The sequence below is a fragment of the Dipodomys ordii genome, unplaced genomic scaffold (assembly GCF_000151885.1).
Source record: "Dipodomys ordii isolate 6190 unplaced genomic scaffold, Dord_2.0 Scaffold39, whole genome shotgun sequence".
NCBI lineage: Eukaryota > Metazoa > Chordata > Mammalia > Rodentia > Heteromyidae > Dipodomys > Dipodomys ordii.
Genome location: NW_012267255.1, coordinates 7664006 through 7678308, shown reverse-complemented (window position 1 = coordinate 7678308; position 14303 = coordinate 7664006). Strand labels below are relative to the sequence as shown.

General features: G+C 36.3%; 1 protein-coding gene across 1 annotated transcript in view; it reads left to right on the top strand.

Annotated features, from left to right (window-relative positions):
• The window catches only part of Col24a1 (collagen, type XXIV, alpha 1), a 280847-nt gene that overhangs the window by 77127 nt on the left and 189417 nt on the right, over nucleotides 1–14303 (top strand). Inside the window, exon 18 of the mRNA XM_013018210.1 lies at nucleotides 2011–2064. Within this exon, the coding sequence (XP_012873664.1) occupies nucleotides 2011–2064 (54 nt within the window). The remainder of the gene's footprint in view (nucleotides 1–2010; nucleotides 2065–14303) is intronic.

Genomic DNA, 14303 nt, shown 5'->3' with positions numbered 1-14303 from the left:
TCCAGCTTTTTCTGCTTATGTGGTGCTGAGGAATCAAACCCAGGGCCTCATGCATGCAAGGCAAGCACTCTACCACTGAGCCACCTTCCCAGCCTGAAGAAGAGGAAAAAACTCTTACGTCCATGTCTTAGAGTTCATTTTTCTTAGAATCATCTTACATGGTCATATGTACATAGCTATTGAGCTGTTCTGCTCATCTGCTAAGTTTGTCCTAGGTGTATATTAATTATTGCAAATAAGGGAAATCATAGGACCTATGTTTCTTTGGGTCTGGCTTACTTCACTTAACATGATTCTTTCCAAATCTTTCCATTTCCTTACAAATGGGGTGATACCATTCTTTCTGAAGGAATCATAGAATTCATATATAGATATAGACAGATATATACCACATTTTCTTGATCCATTCATGCAACAGCAATATACACAAGGCAATATGTTGGAAATGATCTGAACAACTTGGGAGTGTTGGAAGAAGCATGAAAGTAGGAAAAAATTGAGGGAAGGGGAAACTCATATAACTGAAACCCCTCTGTACATTACCTTGACAATTAAAAAAAAAGAGAAAGCTCAGTTATTATAAAGGAAATTTTACATCCATAGAAAACTTGCAAATAAAATTTTACAAAAGAGAGAATTATTCTCATTGGTGAATAAAATGATTTCATAGTTTAATTTTTTTAACTATTTGGTTATTAATCAGTTTATCTAAAAACAAAAATCTAGGACGTTTCTCTGTAGTTAGCGTCTTAGTTGGAATTTGCCACTAGGGGGCATCAGTGAGAACCCCCAGTCTATCTAAAGGTAAGTGCAGTGTCTCATTTTTAGAGTTTGAGTCATCATGTACTGACTTTGTTGTATATGTTGTATAAGTTTTTGTTCTTGTTAATTGTAAATGGAGACTTCAATGAGCTTAGCGCCACTTTTTCTAGAATTTATTTCACTATTTGTATTGTCTTCATTTTTGTCAGTAACTTAACTCTGAGAACTGTGGGGGGGGGAGGGGAGGAGGGTTAACAGTGCTTCAATTTGGGGGAAATATGACATCGGGACCTATTTAAAGCAAATTAGAAGCTCATATAGAAGTTTAATAGAAGGAGGGCTGGGAAGGTGGCTCAGCGGGAGAGCGCTTGCCTTGCATGCATGAGGCCCTGGGTTTGATTTCTTAGCACCACATAAGCAAAAAGAAAAAAGCCGGAAGTGGCACTGTGGCTCAAGTGGTAGAGTGCTAGCCTTGAGCTGAAGAGCTGAGGAACAGCGTCCAGGCTCAGAGTTCAGGCCCCACGACCGGACCCCCAAATAAAAAAAGTTGTACTATATTTCACAATAAAAAATAATTTTTTTTTTAAAAAAGAAGTTTAATAGAAGGGAAGTAATCAATTGTTTTTCATATCTCTTTCCTAGTTCTACAATTTCTTTCACATGGTAGAACATTGCTAGTCTTTTCTGAGTCAGGCATTATAGCCACTTGTCTTTCCTCTATAGTCTATCACAATTTATTATAAATCTCAGGAATTGGCTTCTGAAAAATCCTCAAAATGATAAATATATAAGAATATTTTAAAACATATAAAATAACACAAATAAAAAAATCACAATAAAATGGAAACTTCAGATATGAGCCAGTGGAGGAGCAAAGGTGAGGGGAAAAAGATTCATGATTTGTAGATTTGATTAATCTTTATAACTACTTTCTATGTGGCAGGGCCTGTCTAAAATTCCCTACTTTGTTGAGTTAACCTTTATTGACCCATCTCTGGGAAACACACTGTCATTTATTTTTTGATTTGAGCACACTACTAATGTGTTTGAATTTCTAACAACAGTAAATAAATATTGTTTCAGAACACATTTTATTTAAATAGGTTTGAAAATGATGATGGCTACAACTTAATCTCTAAAACTTGATTTTACCCTTGCTGTATACATACTCTTTGCCACATGCCTATTTGTGCTTTTAATTATATTTATTAAGTCAATGTTTATACTTTTATTCCCTCCCCCCTTTAGGGCCAACCAGGTGACCCAGGATCCCAAGGACCACCTGGCCCTCCAGGACCAGAGGTAAAAAAAATGGATGGAAAGATAATAAATTCATTATCAAAAAGAGGGGCAATTAAACTTGATTGGTAAAATCTGTTCCTTCACAGCAGACCTGAGAAAGATTCTCTTTAACATTTATATGTGTATACAGTTTGGACTAAAAAATTTTTTCCATCTATGGTCCTAAAGAAACAGAAAAATTGAGTATCCTTTATCTGAAATGCACAAAACAAGAATAGTGTCAGGCTTGTGCTTTTTTTTCTTCAGATTTTGGAATTTACATATAAACAATGAGATATAATGGGAAATAGGAATAAAATCTAACCATGAGCTGGCACTGCTAGCTCATGCCTATAATCCTAGTGACACAGGAGGATGAGATCTGAGGATTGTATGTTGTTCAAAGTCAGCCCAAACAGGAATGTCCCTGAGACTCTTGTCTCCAATTAATGACTGAAAAGCTGGAAAAGGAGCTGTGTTCAAAGTGATAGAACACTAGCTTTGACCACAAGATAGCTCAAAGACTGTACCTCAGCCTTTAGCGCAAGCTTCTGACTGGCACACAAAAAAATCTAATCATGAAATTGAATTATTCCACTTACACTTACACAATATTTTCAATGAGCCTGTGTTTTGGCTATGACCCTTCATAAGGAATCAGGTGTGGATTTCCTATTTGTGTTGTCATGTTATTTAAGATTTCTTTGCCTGGACTATCCACATTTTCATCCTGCTTAGGTCATAGATGAATTATTTCTACTACATACCTTAAGGTTGAAATCAAATTTGGAAATATAAACTCAACTGACTTATTACTATAAAATTCTTTCAGTTCTGAGTATATATATATATCATTGACTTTCATATTCTAGAATAAATAAAAACATCTTTACCACACATGTCAGATTTGTTTGTATAGCCCTGAAAATTCTGACTTTGCTTTCATACTTAATTGGGAGCAACTCTCTTTTCTGAGAGTCTACATTGACGTTGTTTCTAAGGTAAAATGTGGATTTTGTTTGTTTGTTGGAATCATGCCATGAGTGAAAATTGCACTACGGAAGATGATGCTTCTTAAGCTCAATCTGATTTCAGAAAAACACATAAAAATATATTCATGTATGCACACATGTAAATAAACATACATGTCAATTCATAGTAGTAGCTGTAACAGTAAAGCTGAGAGCATAATTTCACTTCAGAATAAATGAATCTACTATTCCAATTGTGGAGTAGTGGAGTATTTCTAAGAGAGTACAAAACTAATCCCTTTTTTCTGCATGCAGTCTGTAAGTTTATAAGTCTATAAGTCTGCTACTCCTTACTAAATTACTGTTCTTAATTATTTTTAAGAATACATTCTGGCCAGGTGCTGATGGTTCACAGCTGTAATCCTCACTACTCAGGAGGCTGAGATCTGAGGATCACAGTTCAAAGGCAGCCCAGGCAAGGAAGTCTGTGAGACTCGTCTCCAATTAACCACTTAACCACCAAAAAGCAAAAAAAAAAAAAAAAAAAAGGAGCTGTTGCTCAGGTAATAGAGTGATAGCATTAAGGAAAGAAGCACAGGGAGAGCACTCAGGCCCTGAGTTCAGGAGCCAGGACCTACACACTCACACACACACACACACACACACACACACACACACACACACACCACATTCTGTATTCATATTACAACAATTAAAAGAAATTACTTTGTACCCAGTTTTCTGGATGGAGAATAAGAAATAAAACATAGCAGAATATTAATATAGTTGTGAGAAATTGTGTTGAGCAATACAATTTTCAGATTATTAATCAAAGTTTACCTCTTTGTGATAGCCTATCTTCTTTCATTTTTAATCATTTTTCTAACTTGATTATGTAATGAAGTTTCCTCTAGTATTTACCTATCTTGTCATTCTGAGGACACGGAATTTAACTTTGTTATCTTCAGGTTCTCAGTATGGCTGTGGGTCATTCTGACAGCAGCTACTAGTGACAGACACCCTGGGAAGGCCTACCTTGCCCGCTTACTGCCACTACGATTTTGACTCATTCTATTCTGTTATGGGATGTATGAACCATGTTCACACTTCATGCTTGATCTTTCAAGTTTTTTTTCCATTTCTTTTGAAATTTTATGATTTGCCGCTTGCATCTAAAAACTACCTCAGTGTCTTTGATTTCTACACACTGATAATTTTAAACATCCTGATTCCTAACCTTGTCGAACTGTATCCATGTCTCCTCTTTACTTGTACTAAATTTTCCCATTGGTCCAAATTTGCAACCTGCTCATTATTCAAACTAACATCTAAAACTAAGTTATTTTAGAGTTAATGCCTTCTGAATCTAAATCAAGAATTTTGAGCAAATTAAACTCAAAGTGTATCCAATGGGATTATTTATAGCACCCTTCTCATGAAGTTGCTATATCATATATATTAATGCATGTAAAACAATTGAGTGTCTGGATAATAGGAAGCACTCAATAAATATTAGCTGCCATCACAACCACCATTTCTATGGGCAGGAGCATGGAAGAAAAAAAAGGCCTGGCCAACATAAATGGAGGAATGCAAGGAAAGTGATACAAATGGGAGAATGAAAGTGATACATAGTGAAGTTGGAAAAGTACACAGGACATTTATTACCTAGGCCTTTTCAGAAGATAATGAGGAGTTTGGATTGTAGCTGTGTAACAGAAGCCATCAGAGGCTTTAAGCAGTAGCTTGTGCTTATCTGATTTATACTTTTAGAAGGTTTCTTTGGCTATTGTGTGGTAGTCAGAGAATGAGCAAAGCTGTGAGGTGGTTTATGATTATTTTAGTTATCTATGAACAGCTTGATGATATCTTTCTACCTGGGCTTGGGAGTAGAGAAAGATCTGGTTTAGGCAAATGTAACTTAATTATTGACAATAAATAGCTATTGAACTGTGACTTTTCAGCCTGTATTGGGCATCACTATCTTCTGAAGAACCCAACACAAGATAAAAAATTAGATTGTACACAACTGATCCAAACAGTATTAAATCTTGGGAATGGGTGCCCATGTGTGATTCACAGCAACCATAAAGAACTGACACAATTATTTTTTCTCTAATTAATGACAGAAGGACCTTTGTCCAATAGAATGGAAGTGTTTTTAACCTGGTAAGATATAATGCTTCAGAAGTCAAAACATCATTGCATTATGTGTCTGGGAATTGATTATGTGGTTTAGTTACTTTGGAAACTCATTGTTACCACTTTCTGCAGTGTGTTTCCAATATCATGTGATTAAAGAAAGACATGGTTTGCTAGGAAACTTTTCAGTTGATGTGGTTTGTTCAGGATCTGAAACAGAAAGAGGAGACCTAGGTGGCTCTTACGGACCAGGGTGAATTTGAACCTGAAACAGAGTCCCAAGAACATGTGGAGAAACCTGTGGGAGAAAAGACATTAACTGACAACATAGACTAAATGGGGGTGGAAGGGTGAGTTCATTGGAGTTTTCAGTGAACAAATTATATATTTTGTTAATATTTTATATACATTTCTATTCTATTTGAATGGTTGTCTGGTCATACACAAGTACCACATTGTTTTAATAAGAGAAGTTTTATGGCATGTTTTAATGTCTGGAAAGGCTGTTAAGTCCTTTTCATTTTTCTTTTTTTCAGTGTTTTCTTGGCAGAACTTGGTATTTGAGTTCTTACTTTTGAACCTCAACATCAATCTATCTAGCTTCATTGAAATATTGTCAGCATATTTTACTGGCTTCAACGTATAAATTAAATAAATGCTTCATTTTATTGCTGACTTATATTCTGTTCTCTAGTTATACCACAGTTTGTCATTCATCTAAAGGACACCATAGTTTTTTCCAAGTTTAGGAAATTATGAATAAAAACTGCAATAAACATCCCTGCACAGACTTTTATGTGAATGTAAGTTTCCAACTTCTTTAAGTAGAAACAAAGAAATACAGTTTCTGGATTGTAAGTATGTTTAGTTTTGGAAGAAACCACTAAACTGTCTTCTAAGAGATTACGTTACTTCACTTTTCTACAAAAATGAATGGATGAGTTCTTATTGTATTCCATTCTTACCCCAGCATTTTATGTTTTCTGTATTCTCAATTTTGGGCATTAAGTTGATGGGCAATGATATCCCATTATTATTTTAATTTTCATTACTCATGATGACACAAAATGTGGAAGACATTTTCCTATGCATATGTTTTCTGCAATACCTGTTAGGCTGGAGTTTGTCTTATTATTCTCTTAATATTCTCTTAATACTTCTTTTGTAGACCATAAGTTTCATGAATTCTAACTAATCAATTATTCCTTACATGGATTTTGCTTTTAATGTTTCTCAAAAGTCATTGCCATATCCAAAATTATTGTAAGGTTTTTTAAATCCTGTGATCTTCTAGGATTTTTAGTTTTTCACTGGATATTTGAGTTATTTTTTGTGAAAGATTTAAGGTCTGTGTTTAGATTCAATTTTTTAATAAATGAAAATGTCCAGTTGTTCTAGCATTATTTTTTGAAAAACTGTCCTCCCCCCATTGGATTGACTTTGTTCCTTTATTACAGATCAGTTGAGTACATCTGTGTAGACCAATTTCTAGGCTCTCTGTTCCATTTTTCCTAGTTGTCTATTATTTTTTAAAATTATCTTGGAGTAGTTATACAAAGGAGTTGCTATTAACAGAGTTGTGTATGAACACAATGCATCTTGACCATTGTCATTCATTTGTAGTTGTCTATTCTTTTGCCCACACCTATTGTCTTGATATCACAGCTTTATGGTAAGTTTTGAAGTCAGGAAGTGTAAATTCTCCCATTTTGTTTGCTGTCCTCAATATTTTAATGGCTGTTTGGGTTTTTTCCCCTCCCCATATATAGGTTTGAATCAGTTTGCTGATATCCACAAATAATGGTATTTTTTAATTGAGATTACATTGAATCTGTAGAGCAAATTGGGAAGAACTGACAGCTTCACAGAATTAAATCTTCCTATTCAGAGACACAGAATATCTTTGTCTCATTTGGTTCCTCTCTTTGATTTCTTTCAACAAAATTATGTGAGTTTACTTATACACATCTTGTACTTACTAGGGCCTGCCTGCCATCTTTACTTCCTTCCTTCCTTCCTCCCTCCCTCCCGCCCTCCCTTCTTCCCTGTGCCCCCGCCTTCCCTCCTTCTCTCCTCTCTCTTTTCCTTCTTCCTCCCCTCTTTGGTACTAATGTAAATAGTAATGATTTTTAATTTTAAATTTCACTTGCTATTGCCTGGCACATGGATACATGCAAACTTACAATAATTATATACTAGTTCCAAAACATTTTTGTCTTTTGTTTCCTAATTTTCTACATAGTCAATTATGCCATCTGTGAACAGACAGTTCATTTCTTCTTTCTAAACTCTGCACATTTTCCTTTCATATTACATTACACAAGACTTACAATATGATGTTAAACAGAAATAAGTAAAAGAAACATCCTTACCTTGTTCCTGATCTAATTCATTCTTTAACTTTTATTTGTAAAACAATTAAAAGTTATGACCTTTCTTTCTGATCATAACTTTAAATATTCTCATCTAAAGTATTTTTTATCATCATTTTTAGGTATTTTTGGCTTGCATTTTTCTTTTCATTAGTGAGTTGTATAAACAAGCACTTTTACATTTCCATGGGTTTTAATTTTGGTAATAATTTCTGGTTCATTGTATTGTGATCAAAACTGTAGTTCTGGGGCTGGGAAGATGGCTTAGTGGTAGAGTGCTTGCCTTGCATGCATGAGGCCCTGGGTTCGATTCCTCAGCACCACATAAGCAAAAAGAAAAAAAAAGCCCTAAGTGGCGCTGTGGCTCAAGTGGTAGAGTGCTAGCCTTGAGCTGAAGAGCTGAGGGACAGCGCCCAGGCCCAGAGTTCAGGCCCCAAGACTGAACCCCCCCCCAAAAAAAAACAACAACAACCAAAACTGTAGTTCTCTATATAGAACTAAGTGATAGTTTCTGTTAGTCCCATATGCATATTTTCTGATAGTGGGGTCCGAGCTCTATAGTCAGGAAATATAAATACCCCAAATAGATGTCTACCTCTATGAGGTTAGAATGGGTTCAGTAACAGCTTTGCCACCAAGTACCCTGTTTATCTCCTTGAGGAATGATGTGCCACTGGGGAATGTGTCATCTCCATTGCTGATAATTTGGATTTTCAGCTATATCAACAGTAGTTATATCAGCCTTGATAAGTGATAGTTCACCTAGTAGGCCCATGCATAGCCTGTTATTTGCTATATCTACTTCATGCTCATGAGACTCATTCTAGTCTAAGGGTAGCCAGTGAAGAAAGCTGGCTCACATTAATTAGCCAAAGCATTCTGTACGCCTGATTTGGGGGGGGGGGCGGAGGGGAGCTATGGGTGTGTCACTACTGAGGCTTGAACTCAGGTTCTGAGCAATGTCCTTGAGCTTTTTTTTTCTCTCAAGGTTAGCTCTCTATCACATGAACCACACCTCTGTGTCCTGTGAGTTGTCTGTTTGCCATCTCCCCCCCTATTCCAGGCTCCTCCCCTAGGTATCCTCCGTCCTCCCGACAGAGCCGGTCCGCGGCAGTGTCCAGCTTTTGGGTGGTTAATGGGAGGTAAATGTCTCACAGATTTTCCTGCCCTGACTGGCTTAGAATCTTTAGATCTCAGCCTTCTTAGTAGCTAGGATTATAGGCATGAGCTACTGTCACCTTGCTCACTCAAAAAAAATTTGTATGTTTTCTGGTAGGGATTAATGTGTGATAAAAATTCTCCACACTTTTCACCTCTTCCCATTTATATATTCCATAAGTTTATCTCATGTAGATCCCTGTTTCCTTTCTTCTCTACCTTTCTTTCCCAGACCTTTGACGGATGGCTATGCTATTCTTCTCCCAAATTTATGTATCCTCTCTTTTGATTCCTTTTCCACAATAAAAAAAGATGATTATCTGGCACACTGCTCACAGATATATCTATTAAATGGTATTTGCCTCTTTAGTGTAACTCAAGCTATGCCCGATTACACTTGTTTTATAGTTGCTGTATGTTTTCAACTTACCAAGTTGACCCACTATCCACCAAAGCTTTTCTTCTTCCTCTGGAAAGCTATCTAGAACCTATCTTCCCACTCTCACCCATAATGCCTTAGACAAAAGGAATTATAACTCTGATAGTTGACATTGGTTTTCTTCTCATGTAACTTGTACTCTCTGATGTATATTTGGGATCAATCATAACTATGGCATTTCGATCTTGTGATGTACTGTCTGGGACCACTTCAACTTATGACTTAGCAGTGCCAACAGAAGTCGTGATGTAATAAGAGGTTCTAGGTACTTGATGTCTCACATCCAAGCATTATTCCTCTACCAGGATCTAGTAACACAAAGAATTGCTATTCCAAGATCATATTTTCTATAGCAGATATCATGGACTTACTCCAGAATCTGGGGGTAGCAGCTGTTATTCTCATTAGAGCTTACCATAAACTATATGACATCTTTTCATGTCCTGGCATCCAATACCATAGTGTCTACTGCACTGAATGCTTAAGTGATAGGGATGATGATAATATGCCCTGGTTCGAGTCTACTGAAAGCATTCAGCATAACATGGTATACAGTATAGAGCAGTAGTCCTATGTATAGGATATTTTCCTCCCAGGGCGCAAAGTGACCTGTGAGACTTTTTGTGCTGAAGTGCATTAAGACTCTATACTTGCTTTTTCCTGAAAGGGGATATTACAATACATTTGTGACCACTGGATTCCTAAAAACAACAGAGAGTAATCATTATATCATCCTTCCTAGGGTTTATTCTCACCAGCTGGAGTGTTATATGTCTTGCCACATTTTCCTTTGGACAAGCCATCTGTTGTTCAGCTTATGCAATCAGTATGATGCTATATGTTTAGTTGATTGGGGTGATATTGCGTAGCATAACCTGAAGGTCCAGATCTCTTCTGACTATATTATTATGACAGAGGCAGGGAGAACAAAGTGACTATTGTCTATCCCACATGAATGCAAACTGTTTCTTATTTGTTTTCAATTATAAAGGAAAACTATATTTTCCAAATTATGACTACACATGCAGTATGGGAAGTTTTAGTAATCTGTTGTAGCAATAATACTTACATCTGACACAGCAGCTGCAATTTAGTCTGTGATAGAGTTTTATCACGATATAGAATTTACCTGGTTTCTTCAGAGGCCAGCTTGGTAAATTAAATAATGCTGTGATAGGAACCACCAACCGTATATGTTTTGAATTTTACCCACATTCTATCCCAAGTCCCTCTTTCCTACACACACACCACACACACACACACACACACACACACACACACACACACACACACACACTATACCTAGAAATTATGGAGATATGGAGATATGGGTGACAGAGTAATTTTCAGAGCCTAAAGGTCTACTAAACTATGGGAATATTTCTGCCTTTGAGGCTACTGTGTAGGTAATTAGAACTCAAATCATTTCTTGAAATTTTAGGATCAATGCAGTCCTGAAATAATTATAAAATAGTCTTAAGCTCGGAGCTGGTGGCTCACGCCTGTAATCCTAGCTACTCAGGAGGCTGAGATCTGAGGATCACCATTCAAAGCCAGCCCAGGGAAGAAAGTCCAAGAGACTCTTATCTCCAATTAATCACCAGAAAACCAGAAGTGGTGCTGTGTCTCAAGTGCTAGCTTTGAGCTGAAGAGCTGAGTGGCGGCGCCGAGGCCCAGAGTTCAAGCTCCACAACTGACAAAAAAAAAAAAAAAAAAAGTTTTAAGGTATTTTTCCCCCTGTAGCTGTTCTTGTCCATCTCAAATAACTATTGTATCATTTTCATTTTATGATTTTTCCCTCCTAATAACAACCCATTTAAGAAACAGTCTGATAAATACATTTCACTCTGAACAATGAATAATTAACATTTAACTGCAAATGTATTTCCCTTTCAAAGACATTTATATATTAATGCTGAAAAAAATCCTTGAATGAATGCAAACATCTATAGAGTTTATAGTGTCACTGATAGAGCAGGAAACTATTTGTGGACAATTGAAAACTGTGATACTCCTCAAATTAAGTATAACTTATTAACTGATCATCCACTATACCAACAAAGCAGGATAGGACTGGCCAACATTTCTTGTTGTGATGCCTCCTCAGAAATCACAGTTGGAGAAAGCAAAATATTCTCAAGTTTTGTCATACATATTAAATATCACCACTAACATTGAAGAGATTGGTTCATCAGTAAATATCATCTAAGTAAAATTACTTAGTCACTTCAAAGTTACTATTTTCTGTTCTTAATGATTTACTTATTCTAAGGAAATTATAAGCTTCCCTAGTAATAAATAAATATATGTGTACTTTTATGCCTTCATAGCTTTGTTAAGTATTCAAGGTATAACAAGGTAAAGCATCACTTGACTTAAAGTCATAAAATTTAGTTTGTACATACCAATCCTTTTCCTATTTTTAGTTGAAATATATGGAAAGTACTAGACAGAAAACATTTCAACTTCTTTGAGCATAGTAGTATTACTTTGAACACTAATCACATACAAACTTCTTATGGAAGCAGACCACCTTGCAATGTGGTAGCAGACTAGTTAGAATGTTTGTTGATCCAGCTGTTAATTCCCATGTGATGCAGAGACTGCCAAGTATTTCAATTCTGGATAATGTTCTCTTGGTAAGTGGGGCCAGTTGTTTATCACACAAGCCACTCATCACAAAAATTCAGGGGTGGCCAAGCAGTGGGACCTGGTTTACCATCAGGGTGGTCTTCATTAGAGACAAAGGAAAATTTGGAAAGTCAAATCATATAAAGCAAAAGTATCTTTCTAAATATCATTTTAACACTTCAGTTGACTTAACTGGAATAAGCCATCTGGTAGCTAGCTGTATTCATTAATTAGAACTTAGGTTTAATAGATTCAATTCGGTTGACCCAATTGCTTTTTTATGACTTGTATTTGGCTGAGAAATTTTGTACCTCAAAAAATGATGCTGACAGAGTATTTGTGACTAAATCAATCAATAAAAATTTACTTATTGAGTTCCTATTATTGACAAAACTACCCAATAAACACTGCAAAATATATTTAGAACTAAGATTCTTTTTCAGATGTCTTCTAGACAGTTCTTGCTGTTTGTAGATTGTCCATTGTTTTTAAGTAATATCCAACTAATGTGACAAAACTTTCATTGTCTTACAATAAGGCCTTGATGATCAACAGAAGGAAAGCAGATAGTGTAAAGCTTTTTGTGAACTTAAAAACAACACAAAGCAATGAAGAACAAAAGTTTTAAAGGTTGATTTTACCCATAATTTGAAGAAATGTACAGTCAATTTAGGAAAAACAGTATATATGTATACATACATAAGATAGAAAATTCTCACATGAAGACACCATGTTATTATAGTTTAGTGTGACCAGACAGGAATTAATTTGAGATGGAAGGATTAAAGAAGGAGACAGAGGAAAAATGGTTCTGGAAGCTAGGTGCTGGAGGCTTACATCTTGAATTCTAGCTACTCAGCAGGGGGAGATCTGAGGATTATTGTTTGAAGCCAGGCTGGGCAGGAAAATCTGTGAGATTCTTATCTCCAACTAATCACCAAAAAGCTAGAAGTAGAGTTGTAACTCTACTTCTAGAATTAGAACATTAGCCTTGAGCAAAAAACTTATGGCCAACCACTGGCCCTGAGTTCAGGATCCAAGACTGAAACATGTAAAATTGGCCAGCTGAAACAAGATTGTGTGTGTGTGTGTGTGTGTGTGTGTGTGTGTGTGTGTGTATTTATACAGAGTGTCAGGTAAGGCTGTAAAACCAGGGTGGTACCAAATTTCAGAAGACTGATTCTCAGCCATGTCATAGATTAATAAGCAGATGGTTTGGTCTCTAACTAAATTCCTGTGTTGTAAAACTAAAATTTCCCTTTCCCTTCTCAAATGACCTGACCAAGCTTCTATCAATTTTAATTAATTAATATTAACTCTATAATTTTAGTTTTTAAATCTATAATGCGTTTAATGTTTGCCTGTTGTAGTCACACAGTTCCACTTGCTAGAAATGGGAATCTTAAAACTGTTGTTAGAAAAAGGGTCGATTCTTATGCCTACCCAGGAAAAATGTCACTGGTAGTTCTTACAGTGGGAGCAGATGTGAGCCTGCTCACCAGACTTCTGCGTCTTTCTGGGCAGGGGAGTGTTAGCAGTGAAGGAAACTGAATTTGAACCTATTTCACCTCATGAGTTCATCATACTATCTGTTCAAGAAAGCTCTGTCTATTGGTATCCCATCCTCATTACCAACACAGCCAGCAATCCAGATTTCATCTTATGTACAAAATCAACAAATTAGCCAGATAATTTCAAAGATCTGGTAGAAGAATCTTGAACAGAAACGAAGGACAGGTTATTACTCTCAGTAACAGTTTGCAGAGTTACCTATGTTTTCTGCACTGACTCATTGAACCACAGTTCTTACAGGGGGAAAAGAGGGAATTGGATGGTTTACATTGAGCTGGCCATGGTTTACATTGCATAAGAGTAATCTTGAATTTAGGGAATCTGAACCATTACAATTGGCAGTCACAAAAAAACTTGTTTTCCATAGAGAAATGTTATTATTTTGGACAGTAAACATGTCTCTTCTTTGCTGCAGAGTAAAGTGTTAGTTCTATGTTGGCTGTACCAAAGTCCCTGAAAGACAGACTGGAACAGTGGATAAGCTGTACTTCATTTACATGATGGGCAGAAATGCAAGGCATAAAGACTTGTCTCCCAGTGACAGGTTAAGTTAAAATTTGGTATAGAAATGGATAAGATACATTCATTTTTTTCTATGAGCTCACAATTTTATTGTATAAAAACATGCTTTTTACTATAATATAATGTAGCTGATGATAATAGTCACATTAAAGAAGTTTTATAGGAATATCAAGAAAGAGCTAGGCTGTGCACTGGTGGCTCATGCCTATAATCCTACTCAGGAGGCTAAGATCTGAGGATCATTGTTCAAAGCCAACCCAGGCAGGAAAGACTGTAAGAAACTTATCTCCAGTTAACCACCAAAGAGCTGGAAGTGGAGCTGTAGCAAAAGAGCTCAATGACAGTGCTCAGGCCCTGAGTTTAAGCCCCAGAATCTGCACAAAAAAAGGAAGGAGGAAGAAGAAGGAGAAGGAGGAAGAAGCAGGAGGAAGAAGCAGGAGAGGGAGGGGGAGG